We start from the raw sequence: 22119 nt of genomic DNA, 5'->3' as shown, positions 1-22119 counted from the left end.
TGGGATAGATAGACAAATATGTGTGTATATATATATATATATATATATATATATATATATATATGTACATACAGTATATGTTACCTTAACAAAAATTGCTGAAAATAATGGCATTACATTTTTCCCAGGACATATACGTGAATTCCTTTTCCTTAAGTATTTTATGTCTCAGGGCTCTCTTAAATTTCTGCTGTTACGACAGAAAGGATGTTCATAACAAGTTTTTCCTGTGTGATGTCACTGGCTGCTGCCTTTATATATACTGCAAAAAAGTTGGGAAGCATCTAAGTCCCAGACTTGAGGGCAGAGGACAGATCATATTTCACCAGCACCTATCCCAAGAAGAAGACTCATGGCCAGCATCAGACTAGGGCTTTTACTACTTGCCCTGACCAGCCTAAAGGTCAGTGTTGCATTCCCCAATTCCTCCCCAGTAATAAATTCTGGCTGGGGGTCTCCGGACCGACTGATGCACCTGTACACAGCCACAGAATGGAACAGCTTCCACCTGCAAATCAATCACGACGGGCACATAGACGGATCGCCCCATCAAACCATTTACAGTAAGTCTGCTAATTATAATTGCACCTGACAATACTGTGTGTCCATCATAGGCGTTGGGGATACACCATCCCTTGTCTATTGCAATATTATTTTTATGTACACCACATACATGTGCACACACTACAGAACAACACAATTACTACAATAATTATTTTTTAACATATATTTTAATTTGAAAATTAACTATCACCCTATATTGTATTTATTTTAAAATTAAATATATGTTGTTGCTATTATTGTTACCATAAATTATTTTTAACATTATCCTTTACGTGAATAGTGCCAACATATGACACAGCGCAGTACAGAGAATATTTATTTTATTATTATATTCATTCAAATTAGTTCCTGACGCAGTGCAGCTTACAATCTCTTTCTCTACCACACACACACACACTGTACACATAAACTAGGGCACATTTAGTCCAAAGTCAATTAGCCTACCTGAATGGGATTTTGTGAACCTGCGAAGACACCAGGGCACCCCAAGTTATTCCTATATAAAATGTATAATTGTATCATGTCAGCTTATTGTTAAATTTAATAAAAAAAAATACAATCATTCAGAGGATGATTTGAATTGATGGCATTGTTGTTTTGCTGTTGTCTAATTTATCGCATAGGAAACTATAAAAATGTGATAAATACGTTTTTCTTAGCAGCAAGAACTTGCTGATTTTTTGTAGAACTGGGTTTAAGTGTTTCATTAAAAAACATAGAAGAGCTTTCATTATCTAGTGAGAGGAGAACATCCAAAAATGTCAGGAATCTGGAACATCTAGAACATTTAATTTCTAGTTGCCAGAGAAACTGGTAGAAGAAGATTTCTCAAGGTTCTAGAATATTTATTTCTAATAAATATAAAAGTTCTAGATGCTAATACTAAGTAACTATAGGAGAGCTCAAAAACAGGTATTTCCCAAGGATATGTAATGTGCACAATATTTAAATCTAAAGTACCTGAGGATCGTGGAACCTTTGTTTTCAAGCATAGGTGGAATAAACTTTTATTTTCCAGGAATACTAAAGTTTTACAGTATCCTGGGCTATGATTTTTTTTTAAAACTGATGGTTCCTAAATGCAGTAAAGTTCATGAAAATACTCTTCCCACACAATAACTCTAGAATCCTGTTTTCCAGGTGCATTAGTTATAGAAACATTTATTTGATGGGAATATAAAAGCTGAAGAATCTTTACTATAGGACATTTTGGAGACTATATGCTAAAGTAAAGACAAGTTCATGAACCATTATTTTCTATGTATAGAATATTATATTACTTATTTCACAGGTAATAGAAACATTCTGTTATATGTTTCATATATATTAAAACAGGAATGTCCTGATATTGCAATCACTATTGAGAAGGTAAAAAACGAGAATCCATGTGTACTACATCAAATATTACATATATCAGAAGGCAGGCTAGATAGACCCAGTGCTGTATGTGTACCATCAATATTCTATGCTCTTATGTAATAAATTATACAGATCAGAGGTGTCCAAACTCAGTCCTCAAGGGCTACCAACAGGTAGCCAGAAAACATGACCTGTTGGTAGCACTTGAGGACTAAGTTTGGAGACCTCTGCTATAGATATTAGAAGGCACCAAGAAATTTCAAGACAGTAGAAAGGCATTATGTGGCATAAGTTTATACAGGTCTCTCAACTACAAGGTTGCCTAAAATATTCTTATAATTTACAGTTAAGGGCAAATCATTTCATAGCTGCTGTAATGCATGCATAGCCATTTTGCTAACATAATTCAAACATCATCAGAGCTTGTAATATATCTATACATTGTTAAACCTACTAATTTACAATTTGATATTTTCCTTATTTTTGCTAACCTGAGACAGTTGCCTCAGGTGGTTTCGGCAAATCCCTGATTATCAATTGTCCTAAGGATTTGTCCTTACAAATCAAATTGCAATTCTCATAATCTATTCTTGTAATCTTTATTGAAGAAGAGCATTTAAATTCCCCAAAAAAGATTTGTTAAAATTCTATTGTAAATAAATTCTGCAAAGATGGCAGCGATGAGCACTTAATAACTTTCTAGTCGTCCCAAATGTTTTCCAGCACAAAAAAATATAATTTCAAGGACCACAAGGAATAGATGCTCTCCAGGGATCTGGCCAAGGCAACATACATATGGTTTAATCAGGATTTTCTGAGCAATCTGCATATTCAGCTTCACATACTGCAGAGGATTCCTGGAGAGCTGGGGAAGCATCTATGTAATATTAGACTTTCAGCACAATATCAAACATTGTATAAAGGAACAAAAAGGAACAACGTTGACATATTCTATATATAAAATATACCTTGGGGTGTGAAGGGTATCAGGCAGGGTGTCTATCATTGATCTAAAGCGAGGTAATCTGCTGGGTAATATAAGTTATTACAGTCACTACGTTAGTAAATAATCCTCTCTAAGCCACCATGAAGATCAATGACTGTAGTATTAAGCTTACAGAGCTTACGTAGCTCATTGGTAACTTGTAATTTCTTTATAACTGACAACAGGAGAGTAAATGATCCCACAGGTAACATGTTGCACTTTTAGTCCACCTGAAACAGTTTTGAGATTTCCGCTTTAAGCAAAAATGTAGCCGGGTCTTCTTTATGATGTATTGTTATTTGAAACATAGACTATTCCAATTTTGTTGCAATTAGAATCTATACATATGGATTGTTTTTCCCATAGGCGCATTAATGATTAAATCGGAGTCTGCTGGCAAAGTTATAATCACGGGTGTAAAGAGTGGACGTTACCTGTGCATGGACAGATACGGAAATGTTTTCGGATCAGTAAGTATTAAACAAAGTAATTGGGTACGGAGCAGTATTCAGAACCATGTTGTATATATAAGAGCATGAAATAGAGTATAAAGAAGTATTGCAGTGGGATGTTACTGACCTGGTACATAATATAGATGTGTGATATTCAGGGCTGCCACTAGAAACTGCGGGGCCCAGTACAAGTGTAAAAGGCAGGACCCTCCTCCTTCATTCTCCCACCCCACCCCATTTTTAAATAATCCTCTACCCAACATGTGCTTGCCCCCCAATTCTCTGCAGTAATCCCTCCGTCCCCGTTTCTATCTAACCCCTGCAGTAGTTTGCTTACCATTCTACAATTTACTTCTTCTTGCCGTCTCCTTTCGGTTCCTCTCCATGGAAACCATTGTGACGTCATCAAGTACTTGACGTCAGCGACATTGCTGTGTCGTAGCTCTCTATCCGGGAGTCGGGCACCTCTCTCTCTCAGGAAGATGCACACCTGGGGGGTTGAGACTGCAGACCGTGGGGCCCCCAAACATTGGGAATGGAGGCGGACATGGTGCCGTATTCCTTAATTTAGTGCTGAAGCCTCCCCCCACATCTCAGGAGATGCTGCTGCCTAGAAATTGAGCTCGCTAAATCCCATAATCCACTGCGGAGGCCCCCTCTCCCCTAATAAATCTGTTTTGGCCCAGGGCTGGTGGGGCCCCATACTGCGGTACTCCCTGTACCCCAATGATGGCAGCCCCGGTGATATTTCCTTGTCGCTATCACTCATCAATGCACTTGGGTTTGATAACGGGTGTTAAACTAGGGTGGTCTTTTAAAAGCACAGCAATCCTTAACACATTAAGCTGATAAATGATATGACAGTAATGAAAAAACTGTGGACACAAGCAGAATCTGATCATCCATTAGCCAACCTAGACTCCTGCCTAGGGTCCATGTTTTTGTGTTTTTTAAATAAACGGAGGGGAGGGGCAAACTAGTATCTTGCCTAGGACCCCATGGGTTCTTAATCAGGCTCTGGCCACGGGAACCTCTTTACATATTAACGCTAATCTTTTTTATTTTTATAAAGCACATACAAGTTTATGTAGTGCGGTGAACAAAATATTTTAGACACAATTTTTATTCCCAACTGAGCTTACACTAGAACCCTCACTTTACCTGTCAGGCTGTTTAGAAGGTGTCATAGGTAGTAATAACCTCTGGAATATCTCTAGAGCCCTGGCAATGGTTTCCAATACCTGTTTCTAAAGCTGGCCACACACACTGACATTCGACTCTTGAAATCAGCTTACCCTACTAATATACAACAGAGGGATGTGGTCATTCATGAAGTTTGTCAAACAGGTAACACAAAGAAAAAGCTAGCATTGCACATACCAACCAATCAGATGTTTGCTCTTATTTACTAAAATGTAGTAGAGATAATGACAGTGCCTGATTGGTTGCAATGGGCAACATCTCCTTCTCTACACAGTAACTTGTAGAACATTTTGGATAAATGTCCCCCGTAATGAATGTATTGTTTATTTTATATCACCAGACTAAGATCGATTTATGTATTTTTTCCAGCATTACTTTAGCTACGACGACTGTATCTTTAAGCACGAAACTCTTGAGAACCGCCATGACGTCTACCATTCCCCGACACACAACTATCTGCTGAGCCTAAAGAAGCCAAAACAGTTTTTCCGCCCAGGAATGGACTTGCCGCCCTATTCTCAGTTTTTATCCATGGAGAACAAAATACCAATCACCAGATTCATCACCCCTGAGCCCGTTCGACACACCCGCAGTGCAGAATTGTTTCCTGACCCTTTTAATATAGGCAGAGAAAAGAAGACCACCCTAAATTACCCCACACCCAAAAATGCTCAAGATGTCAAGCCTTACTTCCCTCAAGAGCCTGTAAGACGTGATCAGAATGATAAGGTGGACCCTGATGATCCAATTGGCATTATTATCACAAGGAAAGATCATCCACGTCAGTACTATTATAAAAGATAATCATTCCACACCGCACCAACTGATTTCAGTTATACAAGAGCGTAATCGATACCTAACATAGGTACTATGGTTTAAACTTTTTGAAATTAAGCTAATTTTTTTAATTACTGTTCAACTTAATAAGATGATTTGCAAATCATTGTAATCATTGTTTCTCTAGTGACCTATGGTTGAAATAGAACACTTTGAATCGCTGTTTGTCTGAAACACAGCAAATTTTTTTTTAATCAGGTGACTCTGCAAAAAGAGTAGCAGAGGCTTTCACACCCCTGATATCTTTTACTAGCTTAGAATAATTCATGACAACAGCCAGACTTACATTTCATTACTCTGGAATATGCTGCAAAGTGACTGAAATGTTTAAGTGCTGTATTTCTACCATAAGACAACAGAAAAAATGAATAACAATGTTTGTTAAACATCTTTTTTAATAAATATAGTATATTAATACAAATATGTGGGTTGAAAAGAGTCAAGACACAAATTGTGTGTAAATAAATATATATATATATATTAGTATTTTCTATCTTTTAAGTACATATCTACCTACATATTTATTAATATACTATACACACACCAAACTTGCTGAGGTTAGACAGAATTTCACAGAATATACCTATGCCGCTACAAGACTATTATGACAATACACAGAAGCCATATTCTGCATTTAGTTTATCTTTATTAAATCAGCTGCAATCACTTTCATGTATTTTATAGAGAGATATTTGGGTGTACTCTGCAAACATCCCTGATCTTTTATTTATAATGGGTGAAAATTACTGGATAATCGGCCTTCATGCCAACAGTTGCGGAGTATTAGGATAAATTCACTTTATTTTCTAATGTTGCACTAGATTTTTTTAATTATTTTTTTTGAAAAGGAGCATAATGTCGAAATAAATAGTCTATTTATTTAATATTTATCTATAATATTAAAAATATAAAAGAAGAACTAGAGAGTTAATATGGAAAGAAAACAAAAAAAGTATTTAATAGGTAACCAAATCCTTTTAAAGCATGAGAATAGGCATTTTTTTCCAGACAGGTAGGTAGCCATTGTTTTTCCAGGTATAGCGGAACTATGTCCCAGCATCCACTGCCAGATCTAGATGGTTTTATTAGAGTTTATGTGTTAGAGTGTCTTTTAATGCCTGGAGCAGTCATTTGCTATAAAACCCTATTTATTTCAAACAAATCAAGATACCTAAACCAGAACATTATGTTTGTATGGAGGAGATTTGCTGTTATGTGGTAAAAGCTGACAAAATGGATATTATTATAGGAAATCAGGACACAACCCCATTAAGTAGTTGGCTAGTATGTGCTCACTTTATGTGAGGCAGTTTAAATTCCGGGAGGTTAAAAAATTACCATTTGGAATCTTTATTAATCAAACATTATTAAGGAAAGTAAGGCAAATAAAAAGGAGTAAATGTTCTCTGGGACAAACCATGTTACAATGCAAGGGGTGCAAATTAGTTTATTATTTTGCATTTAAGGAATATACTGTCTATTTTTTCATCTAGCACACAAATACTTGATAGCTTTATTTTTACACTGAAATTTAAAGTTGATCTAGGACATGACCTACCACAACTATAAATATGTCCCCACATTATAAATTTACCTCCCCTCCAATGCAACATGGTTTTGCCCAGGTGCAAAGTTACTCTTTTTTTATGCTTTACTTTCCTTAATGACTCAGGCACCATGAGGTGTAGTCTCTGCCACAAATTGATTGCAATTAAGAGCAGCTGTGCGGCACTTTTACCCTATTTCTGATTAACATTAAGTCATTATGTCCTGTTTATGAACCAAAGATGAACCAAGACTTGTTGCTAAACAGTGAGTCAAATATAAATCTAAAAAGTCCACTTTTAAATATAATTATTAATTTAGTCGATATCTGAAGAATGTATTTATAGATTAAGTGAACAGTGTGAAAACAATTCATGTTTTTGTTTGTTTTATTGAGTTAGCAAGAGACACTGCAGATCAAAGTTACAAATAATGATACAATGTTGCACTATTCTTATCATATATGTATGTATGCATCAACACCTGTGTCATGTAATGATATTTTGGGGAGGTAATACCTTACTAGAGGTGAGCGACTATTTTAAAACACTTATCCTCATTTGTCATTTGGCCATGAAACTTGCGCATTTCGCCTTATAGTGTTTGGATTTAATTGTTCCCGGTTCTAATCCAACACTGCACAATAGGATGAACGGAATGTTGTCCCCTCAGCTCTATTCATTCCGCAAGATATACAAACACAGTGTGGAGTAGAACTCTGCAAAAAGGTAAAGCAAACGCGAAACTTAAAATATAGCCAGCGCTTTGCAGCTCTGAGAAATGACTATACTCCTGCAAAACCAAATTTGCACAAAAGTTTGCTGCAGCTTTGCTCAGCTCTACTTACATTTTAATAAGGGAGACTTTTTGTTGTTACATGTGGTAGAATATACTGTTTCATCATTTTAGTCTACATGAGAGAGAGAGAGAGAGAGAGAGAGAGAGAGAGAAAGAGCGATATTGATATGTAATATTGTCATATACACGCATATGGGTATTTAGGGCTAATTAATTTTCAGTCCTCCAACTTAAGCAACTGTCCTATTCCGGGGTTATTGGCCCTAAATGTTATTTATCAATTTTTACACACGTCCTAACAACTAACATGTTTCTATTGTGATATATCTCTAATGACATGTTTTGTTTTTTTTCTTAATATTAAGCTTCTAATCCTGTGTTTGCCATTGCTGTTAACCTGAGAGCGCCAATATTTGGCACTCCAGTTGTTCATTAAATACACCAAGAGCTGGCTGAGCATTATGCAAACCTCCCCACAGTCCCTATTTTAGCGGGACTGTGCCGATACTTGGACCCATAAAGGGGTTGGGCCTCGCTATAGTATGGCCATGGCTTGTGTTGTTCTGGGCATGGTATGGTCAATCCTGGGGCCGATTGGCGTACAGGCTTATTTGTTTTGTATTTTACCATTTTTGCTTTTTGAAATGTCGGGAGGTAGGCATCATGGGTAGGCGCATATGTCTTGTGGCTTTTCAAGGGCAGTCCTACTTTCGCCACTATAAATTTATATAGAAAAATACTGTTATTCCAAAGAATTGAGCATATGTATATAATGGTATGTTGTGTCATTTTCACCACAGTTGGATGTTAGTAGCAATGGGGATAATATTGTAAATATTTATTTCCACAAAAGGCTGAGGATGAAAATTGCCTATAGCCTCTGAAAATACACCTTTATCAATAACTAAACAAAAATACATTTATCGAGGACCTATAAAAGTGATTTATTAAAGGGTAACTTCAGCAATATGCCTGATCAGTTTTAACAGCAATTGAAAACTTGGGAGGGGAAAAACAGGCAAATGCAGCCCTATACCTGTCATCTACACACACTGGGGGCAGCCATTTTGTGGGCTGATCCAGTGTGCAGCCAATCAGAGTTCTAGGAACTAGTGACATCACCGTATCACTACATCATGAGGTAGTGGATCCTTGTAAAATGAAAGACTACAGTCTCACAAATATCTGTTCTGGACTGTCTACCTCCATTATGTGTAGGTAGGTAATAGGTCCACTTCAACCAATAATTCCATTATTTAAGTATTTTAGTACTGCCACCTGCAGCAACGGAGGCCCACACACATCATTGCATTCTACCATGTTCTGTCTGCATCCCGTCTCTGTGGAATATAAGCTTAGACCCTTTACTAGTAAGCTCTGATCAGGAGACATGACATTGGTATTTTCCAGATAATTGTGTGGAAGGAGGCAGGGCTTTGTCAGCTTTTAGAGAAAGCAAATATTTTGTTTTTGGGGGAGGGTTGCTATATTTATTTATTTATTTGTAGAGTTGCAAAACAAAGTCATAGCTGTATTTATAGATATTTATAATGTATTCCACAAAGATGATGCTTTTGTTGTATGCAAATAAAACTACTCTTCACAAAAGAATTATTGTTTCGTGTTATATTTTTGTGACAGTGAAATGATTTAGTAAGAGGATGCCACGACTTAATTTAATGGCAAAGCATTATTGTTTAGCTTTGTTGCACATTACCATTTTAAGTTGGAGAACTAAGTTGACTTCCTGGGTCTATAAACACAGAACAGGCTGAGCCCCAGGAATAATGGCTGCATATAGCAGCCCTGGTACTCCGGCTGGTTTGGAAGGGTCTGCATTACCCTAACATCCTTCTACTAGCTTAAACGTGACATTAGTACCCAATGCCCTACATGAGGTAATTTGCATATTCTAGTGCAAGCCTGGCCAACCTGTGTCTCTCCAGATGTTGTGAAACTACAAGCCCCAGCATGCTTTGCAGTAGACAGCCAGCTTAAAACACAAAACTTTAATTGACTCAAATTGTGTATATGCTGCCCTCCGGTGGTGTGTTCATAAATTGCATTATTGGGTACAATAGGTCACAGCAGTGCAAAATTGACATTGTACTGAAAATAAATTGTGTTTTGACTATGGGTAAATGGTATCTGATTGATATGAGGATAGAGACATCCATCAGTGGAAACTAAGAGATGAATTCATTTTACATAGTTTTATGTAGTATGGCAACTTTATTGTAAAATTAAACACAAGCTACTCTAATTTAGCAGTACTTTTAAGCAAAGGTTCATGAGTAAGTAAAGTCATTATTTATCCAAGGATGTGTATTGGAGATGAATAATATACATACATAACTGCACAGTTTATATTACATAACAAAATATACCCATCATGCTCTCATTCACTCCTCTTCTGTTTGAGGGGAGGTGCGTCTAATACAAAGCAGGCAGACTGACAGCTCCCAGACATACTCTGTAAAATTCCCCATGCAGATTGGTGGATTGATACACAGGGGCAGGGCCAGCGGTGTAACAGCAGCTCAAATGACTGCAACATCAGGTTCTTTATCTATCAGACGCCACTTGGACAACTTAACATGTGGGAGAAGCCTCAGCTGACTAATGGAGTTGGAAGGTTATACTCTACTATTCAGTGGAAATGTCAGGCTTACAGTGAACAATGAATTTTGCCTTAATTCTTCATATGTAAGTTTTGGAGTTTAGTGGTCAGGAACCTGTGTGTGTCTGAAATGTCTTTATTCATTTTTGATTGGTTTGTCCCAATATTTGATTTAATTTTACATCTTACTCCAATTTATACATGCCCCACTATCCTATAATTCAATATATTAATAACATGTAATACACAGGGGACATTCAATCACATGTGACGAGGCTCCACGGCGATGTATGGATTAAAATCTTTGCTTCTATGTGCTCACATCTCATACAGGCACCCTCCCCCTAGAGAGCCAATATTACATAAGTAGATGCAAAAAACTTTAAAGTTACATATAGATTTATCTCCAAAATTTGTAAACGTGGTGGTAAATTAAATCCAGGCCCGGCGCTCCCATTAGGCAAGGTTAGGCAATTGCCTAGGGCGCCGGGCTCTGCAGAGCGCCTCGAAATTAAAAAAAAATGACTATGGTCATTTAAAACGGAAATCCACGGGGAGGAGAGGAGGGAAGGGGCTATGAATCCTACCTGCATGAAGCTGCTCCTCTCTGCTCTGTCTCCTCCCCTCCGCTCACTGACAGTGACAGGCCGTGATGATGTCATCATCACGGCCCGAAAGTGTCTGTGAGTGGAGGGGAGAAGACAGAGCAGAGAGGAGCAGCTTCATGCAGGTAAGTTAAAGAAAAACATGGGGAGCTGAGGGGAGGGAAGCGCAGCGCCAATTTTGACAGTGGGGCGCCGATTTTTAAAGGGGGGGCGCCGATTTTTAAAGGGGGGGGGTGCCGATTTTCACACTGTGCTTAGGGCGCCAAGGACCCTAGCACCGGCACTGATTAAATCAGGGTGACGAATGTCAACATGCAGAACTTATACTATAAATATACTACAACTATAAGTATACTACAGCTATACTACAATTTTGACATGAAAAATAGTGTCACCCATGTAACCTGAAGTCATATACAGTTCACCTCCTACATCGTTCCAAATCCCAGAAAAGATAAAAAAGTCATAAACGCCTGTTTCCCCTTAATCCTGGGTGTAACTTATGGGGAAAAATCAGATCTTGAGTTAAAAGATTTTGGGTAAAAAAAAGGGGATTGTCTGGGGTAAACTAGGTACAGAGTAAAAACAAAAAAAAACAAAACAAAAAAAAAAACAGGTTCAGCTTATAGTAGAGATGAACGGATTGGATTCAGAGAAATCCGACATTTGTGGATCAGAGTATAAAGAAACACGACTCGATTTTTCGTGCCAAAATTGAATCTGGAAACTAGGCTAAACGTCATTTCTAGGGAACAAAAATTCCCAAATTGTATATAGATATCTATCTATCTATCTCCCTCTCCCCTGTTCTCATCTACCATTTTAGAACACACAGCGTGTAGAGAGGAAGGCAGCTTGCAGGCTGCGCTCCTATAATAGCATCCAGAGAGTGACTATAACGCTAGGCAGTGTGAAATTGGGACTTTTACATAGATTACAATAGCTGTGATTATTTTTAATGCAGTTTATTTTTATAGTGATCAGTCAGCTAGAATAGTTTGCTGATCGATTGTCAGTCTGTCAGATCGCTTAGATAGAGCACTGGCTACTGTGTATGTGTATAGTATATATATTCTATATCATTATATATATTACAAGTTAACCCGTGCATGATACTCATGCATTCTAGTCAAATCAAGCTACTTAAGGTGTTAAAAAGGTTCTTGTCATGCATTTGGGCCTAGCCCAGGCCTCCTCAGGGGAAGAGCGTTACTTCCCGACGCAAGCGCCCTTTTTTAACGTGGTTTTGTCCACATGTCACCACCTCATCCTTCATCTTTATCACCAAATCTATCCAGATGTCTATCCAGACACAGGGATCTCTCTCAGCGGTCCTGAGTATCACACTCCTCTCGCTCTGTCACCCCCGGCAACCACCAACCACTCCCAACTGTCACCCCCGGCAACCACCAACCACTCCCAACTGTCACTTCTCCTTCAAGAAATATATATATATATTTTTAAAATCTGTATAAACACTTTTAACAATTAACAAATTAAATTAACAAATTAAAAACATCTTAGTATACCAAATTTCAGCCCTTTCTGAATTTTTTTCCCCACACACACTAAGAATTTAGTAGGTCAGTGTATAACTCCGCCCAGCAGGTGGTGCTGCAGCTTGGTTTTATTTTTTCCACACACACACACAGACTAACACACGCCACTAAGCATTTATATAAAATATATAGACATCATTCTGAACTGGTATTTCTTTCTCATTCTATTTAGTGTAGCACACCTCAAAAAAAAGAATTAGAATTATTTAATTTAAACGCCAAAGTTTTTCTAGTGAAAGACACAATCTTGGGAGGGTCAGTTTTAGTGACATCTTTATGAAACAGCCAAAAAACAGGTTTGACTGTAAACAACATCCATCAAAAAACAATTATTTCTTTTAAAATCTTTTCTCTTTTGCAGTCAAAGTCATTTTAAATTTAGTGAGGGTCAGTCTCAGTGATCTCTATGGTAAATGTGCAAAAACGGGTGTTGTGTTTCAGTGTAAGCAGCAGGACCCCCCAAAAAACAATATATTTCATTCTTGGAAAATCTAAAGCTTTTTCTCTTTCGTACTCAAAGCAGATTTTAGTCAAGGTCAGTCAGTGACATCTTTATTAAGCGGGCTAAAAACAGGGTGTTATGCTAGAGTTTGAGCAGCAGGGTGTTCCTTTCTTTGACTCTGAGCAGCTCGAGCCACCGAAATAAAATATAAAATTTGTTTGTTAAAAAATAATTATTAAATTGCTACACATTTTTGAAGCCACTAATTTTTGCGAGCCAGCTCGCAGCAGACTTTGGCCAAAATTGGTGAAAATTTGGACAGTTGTGAAGAGATCATTACAAAATAGACTGGAAATGAATGGTAATGTTATAACTGGTATATATAGGAACAAAATTTAGCTCAAAATCACATAAATTTATCTATTTTTCACAATTTTTAATTAAATCCAGATCCAAAACCTTACAGGATTTTTGAGAGAAACCGAAACACGAAGACGTTTTAGAACCAAAATCTACATCCAAAACCAAAACATGGGGGCCAGCGTCAGGGACATAAGAACTAAAATGTTCATGGGGGAGCTAAAGACCAAGGACTACAATAGGTCTTAGAGCACCTTTTTCTCGCGTTTGGTGTCTCGTTTTACAACAGTTGTAAAAGTGACTGTTAGATATACAAAGACTCCCAATCCTATGTTACTTTATTTTACTGAGATAATTTATTTATACATTAAATATTTATTAATATTAACTACCAATTAGTACATTAGCTGCTAGAAAGATAGATAAATTCAATTGTTTATCTTAAAAATGTATACTTTTCATGGTCATTAACCTAGTTTTTATTCAGATTTCATTGACAGCCTAATCTCATTTGATTGGGAGTATTTATAAATCTATAGTCACTGCCTCACTGGTTATGGTATGTGCTAGAAATTTAAATTGCTACTGGACGCACAGCACCAAATCCAGGATAATAGTAAAGTGAATAGTTGTTCATCATCAATACAGGTTATTTATTAAATGTTTATGAACGAAACACTCAAGAGTTTTTTAAATAAACAAATAAAAAAAAATTGTATTAAATCTATACTAAGGAAATCTATATTAAAGAACATTTGGTAGTTATACGAAGACAAGCTATAATTTAAAAAAGTTTCACAAGTTTAGAACAGATACCGTGACTTCAGAAAATAGTATGAAGGACCTAATTAATCCTACACTTTGTCAAAAATACATTTCCTCTCTTCATTTCTGGTTACCATCTCTCTCAACTCGTCGTATAACTTCAACGCAGCTGTGTGTTCTTGATGAACATGAAATATCAGGATTTGCGTTAGACGTTTCTGCATCATGGTAAACCTGATACGTTTTCAGATGGCAAAGTGCGCTAAAGCTGCGCTCCGATGTTGCCTTATGGGTCTATGGGTCGCCCCCACACCCACCTCCCCCGGGATCTCCCTGAAGCCAACTAGGAAAGGTTGGCAAGTATGCCCTAAGCACAGGCCCGGCGCTCCCATTAGGCAAGGTTAGGCACTTGCCTAGGGCGCCGGGCTCTGGAGGGCGCCTGGAGGGCGCCACAGAACTGGAAATTAATTTTAAAACTGTGCGGCGACCGCTGACCATACCTGTCACGGCCACCGCACAGCATTCAGATGCATGGGGAGGGGGGGAAGAGGCTATTGCTCACCACCGCCGCCTCTCTGCTCCGTCTCCTCCCCTCCACTCACTAGTGTCAGTGAGTGGAGGGGAGGAGACGGAGCAGAGAGGCGGCGGTGGTGAGACAAGGTAAGGAAAGACGGGTGAGGGGGGAGGAGGGAGGAGGGAGGAGGGCGCCGATTTTTGCGGGGGGGGGGGGGGGGGCGCCGATTTTGCCTAGGGCGCCATGGACCCTAGCACCGGCCCTGCCTAAGCAGTAGGGCATTGGATTGGTGGTCTGGGCAGAGAGAACAGACAGTCTATTTGTCAGGCTATTTTGGAGGGAATCAAGTTCAGACCCTGGGACCCGCACTGGTGTAGATAAGTAACTGAGGTTAATTTACCTATCTGTTATTCAAGTGGGGTTTGGACTATATCTGTTCACACAGGGCTGAAGAGTCAGAAATAGATGGGTGGGCAGGTAAACGTGCACAAAGTGTTTGTTTAATCAGAATTTGAGCTTATACCACAATGTGATCCCTCTGGTGTTAAATTAAAGTTGTGGAACTATAAGTCCCAGGATTAAGCAAGGATACAAGCTGAGGATTTTACAGTTGTTGCTACAGGAAGGTTTACACACTGTGACTGATGTACCTTGATGCAAGTGATTGAGAGACCTTTAAAAGCTGCTGTTAGTGGTTCCAGTTCAATAAATGTGCCTGGTTGGCTTCTGCAGCACAGAGTGTGTCAGTACTGGGCAGGGGTTTCCCGAATCTCCCCCTGGTGTATTTCAAGAACACCCCAGAAGAGACAGCGGTGATTCAGGTGGATGCACCGAAAACCAAGCACAGAGGTGAGAAGCACCTACATCATTCAATGTATATACACCCTGACAATGCATAATACAGAAGGGTGTTTTATATATATATATATATATATATATATATATATATATATATTTATATTTGTTTCCAGTCAGTTATTATGTTACTATAGGTACAGATAAAGCACAGTAGCAGTGTCATCTATAAACTGCAAACAATTTATTACTACTTAAATACAATTCAATTATTTTAAAATGGATTTTCCACATTACATAACTTTCCACGGGTAACAGACCTACTTTTACCAAAATATAACAAAACAAATTGCAGTGGAGTGTTAGATCCTCTATGAAAAACTGGAAATGCAATGTGATTGGTATAAAACAATTTATTAAAACATTATTATCAGTAATGAGATTTAAAATATGGATAATTCTCAGATATTGCATATAAAATCAACAGAACCTTATCTTAAGGAGTATCGATAATAGGTGCACCTATATTGAAGTATGAATATTATCTCCACATTAAGCGGTATCTGTTTCCATTTGAAATATGTTACTGGAAGCTTGCTATATATAACATGCTATGTAGCAAATTTAGATCAATATCCAGAATACGGAGAGTCTCTGCACAATAAATGTGTATTCGTTTACAATCAAGAAAATCCAGACGAATAGTTTTAATGTTTTCAATGTTTTCAATAGTTTTCAATGTTTTAATAAATTGTTTTATACCAATCACATTGCATTTCCAGTTTTTCATAGAGGATCTAACACTCCACTGCAATTTGTTTTGTTATATATTGCAGACTTGCCAACTTTTCCTTGTTGGCTTCAGGGAGATCCCTGGGAGGTGGGTGTGTGGAGGCGGGGCTTGATGAATTGCATCATGTTGGCCCTGCCCCCTAAACGATTGTCACAATTTTTGCCAATTACAGCAGGGGCGGGGCTAAGATGGCGCAATATTTGCATCAATAAGCCCCCCCCCCCCCCTTATCTATTGTAGGGACGAGAACCGGGAGGTTGCCCTGCTCTCCCAGGAGCCCTGAAGGTCTCCCAGAAATGCGGAGTCTCCCAGACATCCCAGGAGAGTAGGCAACTATGCATTAAAGAAAAGCAGCTAATGAATCTCTAGAGACTGAAGTGTCTTTTACATTTCTGTCTCCATTACTGAAGTCATGTTGTCTTACCTGTCAGTCTTTGATTAAATCTTGGTCTCCATGAAAATGGCCACCTCCATATGCATCAATACATGGACATAGGACACAATTTCTGAACTGTATCATCATGCCACAGATGGGGCGAAGCCAACCACGTCTTGTACTGGCTCAGCATCAGGGAGAATGCCAGACTCTTCAGGGAGTGAGGGAGATCACCCCTATTTCAGGGAGTCTCCCTGACATTCAGGGAGAGTTGACAAGTATGATATATTGTTGATTCTACGGGGTTGCAGACCCTGTGCAGTGGTGTCTTTCTTCCTCTCCATAATTTGTTCCAAATATATCTGGTTTTTATAGACTACTTTTACCAAAAGCCTCACCTTCACCTGGTGTTTCCACTACATGGAGATCATCCTCAGGGTGAGGGACTGACTCCGAGCTTCGTTCTTGCATTAATGGAACTGTGGTCACTTGGGTGATGATTCAGTACTTCAACCGCCCCCAAAAAATCTTTACTGTGTTTCTGAGCCCTGAGGGGTCACTACCAGGCTGGGACCCCGAGGAGCTGGGGAGGAGAGGGCCTGAGGTGGAAGAGGTGGCCACTATACTGCCTGCATGATCCTTGTCACCGACAGTGGCTGCAGCGCAGAGAGGGCAGTGCAGTGAGGTATTGGGGGGGGAGAGGCTGCTGAGAAGAACCTTCCTGGCTGTCAGGTATCTGCAATCAGTGACATGGGACAAGCAGGCAGTGTATTGGCCACCCATGCTTCTCCTCAGGTCCTCTCCTCAGTGTCCCAGAGCCTGTCAATCCCATAAGCTCCGCCCCCGACTAAACAATCATATGTGTTACTGTACATGTGTTATATGTCTGTATGTGTGTGTGTGTATATATAATATGTCCGTGTGTGTGTGTGTGTGTGTGTGTGTGTGTATATATATATATAATATGTCTGTGTGTGTGTGTATATATATATATATATATATATCAGAGCCGGATTTACATCTCATGGGGCCCTAGGCAAGATATCGGTTTGGCCCCCCCCCTTCACACACACAGTGGCCCCACACACACACACACACACACACACACACAATACACGCACGCAGTGGCACCTCACACACACAATACACAGACTCAGTGGCCCCTCACACACACACATAATACACGCACGCAGTGGCCCCTCACACACACAATACACGGACGCAGTGGCCCCTCACACACACACAATACACGGACGCAGTGGCACCTCACACACACAATACACAGACTCAGTGGCCCCTCACACACACACATAATACACGCACGCAGTGGCCCCTCACACACACAATACACACACACACACAATACACGGACGCAGTGGCCCCTCACACACACAATACACGAATGCAGTGGCCCCTCACACACACACACACACACACAATACACGGACGCAGTGGCCCCTCACACACACACCCCCACAATACACACACACATAATACACGGACGCAGTGGCCCCTCACACACACAATACACACACACACACAATACACGGACGCAGTGGCCCCTCACACACACACACACACACAATACACGGACGCAGTGGCCCCTCACACACACCCACAATACACACACACACCCCCCCCCCCCCCAACTTACCTTTTTTCATTTAGGAGCTGTGGAGTCTTCATCCCCTTCACACATGGGACGGCACCTGTGATGTGGTGCACGTCCCATGTGATACACAGCAGGCCACTCACAGGAGGGAGGGAGGAGACCAGCACCACACCAGACCCGTGTGGCCCCTCCCCCGATTCGCGGCACCCAACCTTCCCCCCAGCTGTGCCCCCCGAGAGCCGCCAGGCCCTAGGCAGGTGCCTAGGTTGCCTAACGGTAAATCTGGCCCTGGTATATATATATATTAGGGATGAGCGCGCTCGGATTTCTGAAATCCGAGCCCACCCGAACGTTGCGGATCCGAGTCGGATCCGAGACAGATCCGGGTATTGGCGCCAAATTCAAAAGTGAAACTGAGGCTCTGACTCATAATCCCGTTGTCGGATCTCGCGATACTCGGATCCTATAAATTCCCCGCTAGTCGCCGCCATCTTCACTCGGGCATTGAACAGGGTAGAGGGAGGGTGTGTTAGGTGGTCCTCTGTGCTGTTTAGTTCTGTGCTGTTTAGTTCTGTGCTGTTTAGTGCTGTGCTGTGCTGTGCTGTTTAGTGCTGTGCTGTTTAGTGCTGTGCTGTGCTGTTTAGTGCTGTGCTGTGCTGTGCTGTGCTGTGCTGTGCTGTGCTGTGCTGTGTTCTGCAGTATCAGTCCAGTGGTGCTGTGTGCTGTGCTCTGTCCTTCTGAGGTCAGTGGTGCTGCTGGGTCCTGTGCTGTGTCCTGTTCAGTCCAGTGGTGCTGTGTCCTGTGCTCTGTGCTTCTAAGGGCATAGTTATTTCCCCAATATTCCCCTGTGTTTAAAAAAATAAAAAAAAGTTTTTTTATAAAATACCAAAAACTACTTTAATATTTTTTAATTATTTTCACAACCAATCCTGCAGTATAAGCCCATTGGTACTGCAATATTACCAAGTTCACACATTCAGCAGTAAAAGTCCAGTGGTACTGCAATATTACAAAGTTTACACATTCTGCAGTATCAGTCCAGTGGTGCTGTGTCCTGTGCTCTGTCCTGCTGAGTTCCGTAGTGCTGCTGGGTCCTGTGCCGTGTCCTGTTCAGTCCAGTGGTGCTGTGTCCTGTGCTCTGTGCTTCTAAGGGCATAGTTATTTCCCCATTATTCCCAAGTTTGTAAAAAATAAAAAAAAAGTAAAAAAAAATAAAAAATTAAAAAAAATAAAAAAATATATAATAATAATAACCAAATTTGCAAAACCAATCCAGCATTATAAGTCCATTGGTACTGCAATATTACCAAGTTCACACATTCTGCAGTATCAGTCCAGTGGTGCTGTGTCCTGTGCTCTGTCCTGCTGAGTTCCGTAGTGCTGCTGGGTCCTGTGCCGTGTCCTGTTCAGTCCAGTGGTGCTGTGTCCTGTGCTCTGTGCTTCTAAGGGCATAGTTATTTCCCCACTATTCCCAAGTTTTTTAAAAATAAAAAAAAAGTAAAAAAAAATAAAAAATAAAAAAAATATATAATAATTATAACCAAATTTGCAAAACCAATCCAGCAGTATAAGTCCATTGGTACTGCAATATTACCAAGTTCACACATTCTGCAGTATCAGTCCAGTGGTGCTGTGTCCTGTGCTCTGTCCTGCTGAGTTCCGTAGTGCTGCTGGGTCCTGTGCCGTGTCCTGTTCAGTCCAGTGGTGCTGTGTCCTGTGCTCTGTGCTTCTAAGGGCATAGTTATTTCCCCACTATTCCCAAGTTTTTTAAAAATAAAAAAAAAGTAAAAAAAAATAAAAAATAAAAAAAATATATAATAATTATAACCAAATTTGCAAAACCAATCCAGCAGTATAAGTCCATTGGTACTGCAATATTACCAAGTTCACACATTCTGCAGTATCTTGTGCTACATATAATGGAGACCAAAAATTTGGAGGATAAAGTAGGGAAAGATCAAGACCCACTTCCTCCTAATGCTGAAGCTGCTGCCACTAGTCATGACATAGACGATGAAATGCCATCAACGTCGTCTTCCAAGCCCGATGCCCAATCTCGTAGTACCGGGCATGTAAAATCCAAAAAGCCCAAGTTAAGAAAAAGTAGCAAAAAGAGAAACTTAAAATCATCTGAAGAGAAACGTAAAGTTGCCAATATGCCATTTACGACACGGAGTGGCAAGGAACGGCTTAGGCCCTGGCCCGTGTTCATGACTAGTGGTTCAGCTTCACCCACGGATCTTAGCCCTCCTCCTCCTCCCCCCCCCTACAAAAAATTGAAGAGAGTTATGCTGTCAGCAACAAAACAGCAAACAACTCTGCCTTCTAAAGAGAAATTATCACAAATCCCCAAGGCGAGTCCAAGGGTGTTGGTGGTTGTCAAGCCTGACCTTCCCATCACTGTACGGGAAGAGGTGGCTCGGGAGGAGGCTATTGATGATGTAGCTGGCGCTGTGGAGGAACTTGATGATGAGGATGGTGATGTGGTTATTGTAAATGAGGCACCAGGGGGGGAAACAGCTGATGTCCATGGGATGAAAAAGCCCATCGTCATGCCTGGTCAGAAGACCAAAAAATGCACCTCTTCGGTCTGGAGTTATTTTTATCCAAATCCAGACAACCAATGTATGGCAATATGTAGCTTATGTAAAGCTCAAATAAGCAGGGGTAAGGATCTTGCCCACCTAGGAACATCCTCCCTTATACGTCACCTGAATAACCTTCATAGTTCAGTGGTTAGTTCAGGAACTGGGGCTAGGACCCTCATCGGTACAGGGACACCTAAATCCCGTGGTCCAGTTGGATACACACCAGCAACACCCTCCTCGTCAACTTCCTCCACAATCTCCATCAGATTCAGTCCTGCAGCCCAAGTCACCAGCCAGACTGAGTCCTCCTCAATACGGGATTCATCCGAGGAATCCTGCAGCGGTACGCCTACTACTGCCACTGCTGCTGTTGCTGCTGTTAGTCGGTCATCTTCCCAGAGGGGAAGTCGTAAGACCGCTAAGTCTTTCACCAAACAATTGACCGTCCAACAGTCGTTTGCCATGACCACCAAATACGATAGTAGTCACCCTATTGCAAAGCGTATAACTGCGGCTGTAACTGCAATGTTGGTGTTAGACGTGCGCCCGGTGTCCGCCATCAGTGGAGTGGGATTTAGAGGGTTGATGGAGGTATTGTGTCCCCGGTACCAAATCCCCTCAAGATTCCACTTCACTAGGCAGGCGATACCAAAAATGTACAGAGAAGTACGATCAAGTGTCCTCAGTGCTCTTAAAAATGCGGTTGTACCCACTGTCCACTTAACCACGGACATGTGGACAAGTGGTTCTGGGCAAACGAAGGACTATATGACTGTGACAGCCCACTGGGTAGATGCATCCCCTTCCGCAGCAACAGCAACAGCTGCATCAGTAGCAGCATCTACAAAATGGCTGCTCATGCAAAGGCAGGCAACATTGTGCATTACAGGCTTTAATAAGAGGCACAACGCTGACAACATATTAGAGAAAATGAGGGAAATTATCTCCCAGTGGCTTACCCCACTTAGACTCTCATGGGGATTTGTGGTGTCAGACAATGCCAGTAACATTGTGCGGGCATTAAATATGGGCAATTTCCAGCACGTCCCATGTTTTGCCCACACCATTAATTTGGTGGTGCAGCATTACCTCAAGAGTGACAGGGGTGTGCAGGAGATGCTTGCGGTGGCCCGCAAAATTGCTGGACACTTTCGGCATTCAGCCAGTGCCTACCGCAGACTAGAGGCACATCAAAAAAGCTTGAACCTGCCCTGCCATCACCTCAAACAAGAGGTTGTGACGCGCTGGAACTCCACCCTCTATATGCTGCAGAGGATGGAGGAGCAGCAAAAGGCCATTCAGGCCTACACAGCCACCTACGACATAGGCAAAGGAGTGGGGATGCGC

General features: G+C 40.5%; 1 protein-coding gene and 1 long non-coding RNA gene across 2 annotated transcripts in view; one reads left to right on the top strand and one right to left on the bottom strand.

The window, feature by feature from the left end:
- The window catches only part of LOC142153003 (uncharacterized), a 121346-nt gene extending 104196 nt beyond the window's left edge, over positions 1–17150 (bottom strand). Inside the window, exon 1 of the long non-coding RNA XR_012691424.1 lies at positions 16971–17150. This is a non-coding gene — a long non-coding RNA (uncharacterized LOC142153003). The remainder of the gene's footprint in view (positions 1–16970) is intronic.
- FGF23 (fibroblast growth factor 23) lies at positions 309–5665 on the top strand. Its single transcript, XM_075205409.1, has 3 exons — positions 309–563; positions 3275–3378; positions 4933–5665. The coding sequence occupies exons 1-3, from the start codon at positions 353–355 to the stop codon at positions 5365–5367; spliced, it is 750 nt and encodes a 249-aa protein (XP_075061510.1). The 5' UTR covers positions 309–352; the 3' UTR covers positions 5368–5665.
- Positions 17151–22119: the final 4969 nt, after the last annotated feature.

The sequence above is a fragment of the Mixophyes fleayi genome, chromosome 4 (genome assembly GCF_038048845.1).
Source record: "Mixophyes fleayi isolate aMixFle1 chromosome 4, aMixFle1.hap1, whole genome shotgun sequence".
In the NCBI taxonomy this organism is placed as follows: domain Eukaryota; kingdom Metazoa; phylum Chordata; class Amphibia; order Anura; family Limnodynastidae; genus Mixophyes; species Mixophyes fleayi.
This window is presented reverse-complemented; position numbering and strand designations above follow the sequence as displayed.

Bases quoted from the DNA above. Each gene is read 5' to 3' on its own strand.
- FGF23 (XM_075205409.1), top strand. From the start codon at position 353: ATGGCCAGCATCAGACTAGGGCTTTTACTACTTGCCCTGACCAGCCTA. The intron at 564-3,274 runs GTAAGTCTGCTA...TTTTTCCCATAG, and splicing joins GCCCCATCAAACCATTTACA to GCGCATTAATGATTAAATCG. The intron at 3,379-4,932 runs GTAAGTATTAAA...TATTTTTTCCAG, and splicing joins ACGGAAATGTTTTCGGATCA to CATTACTTTAGCTACGACGA.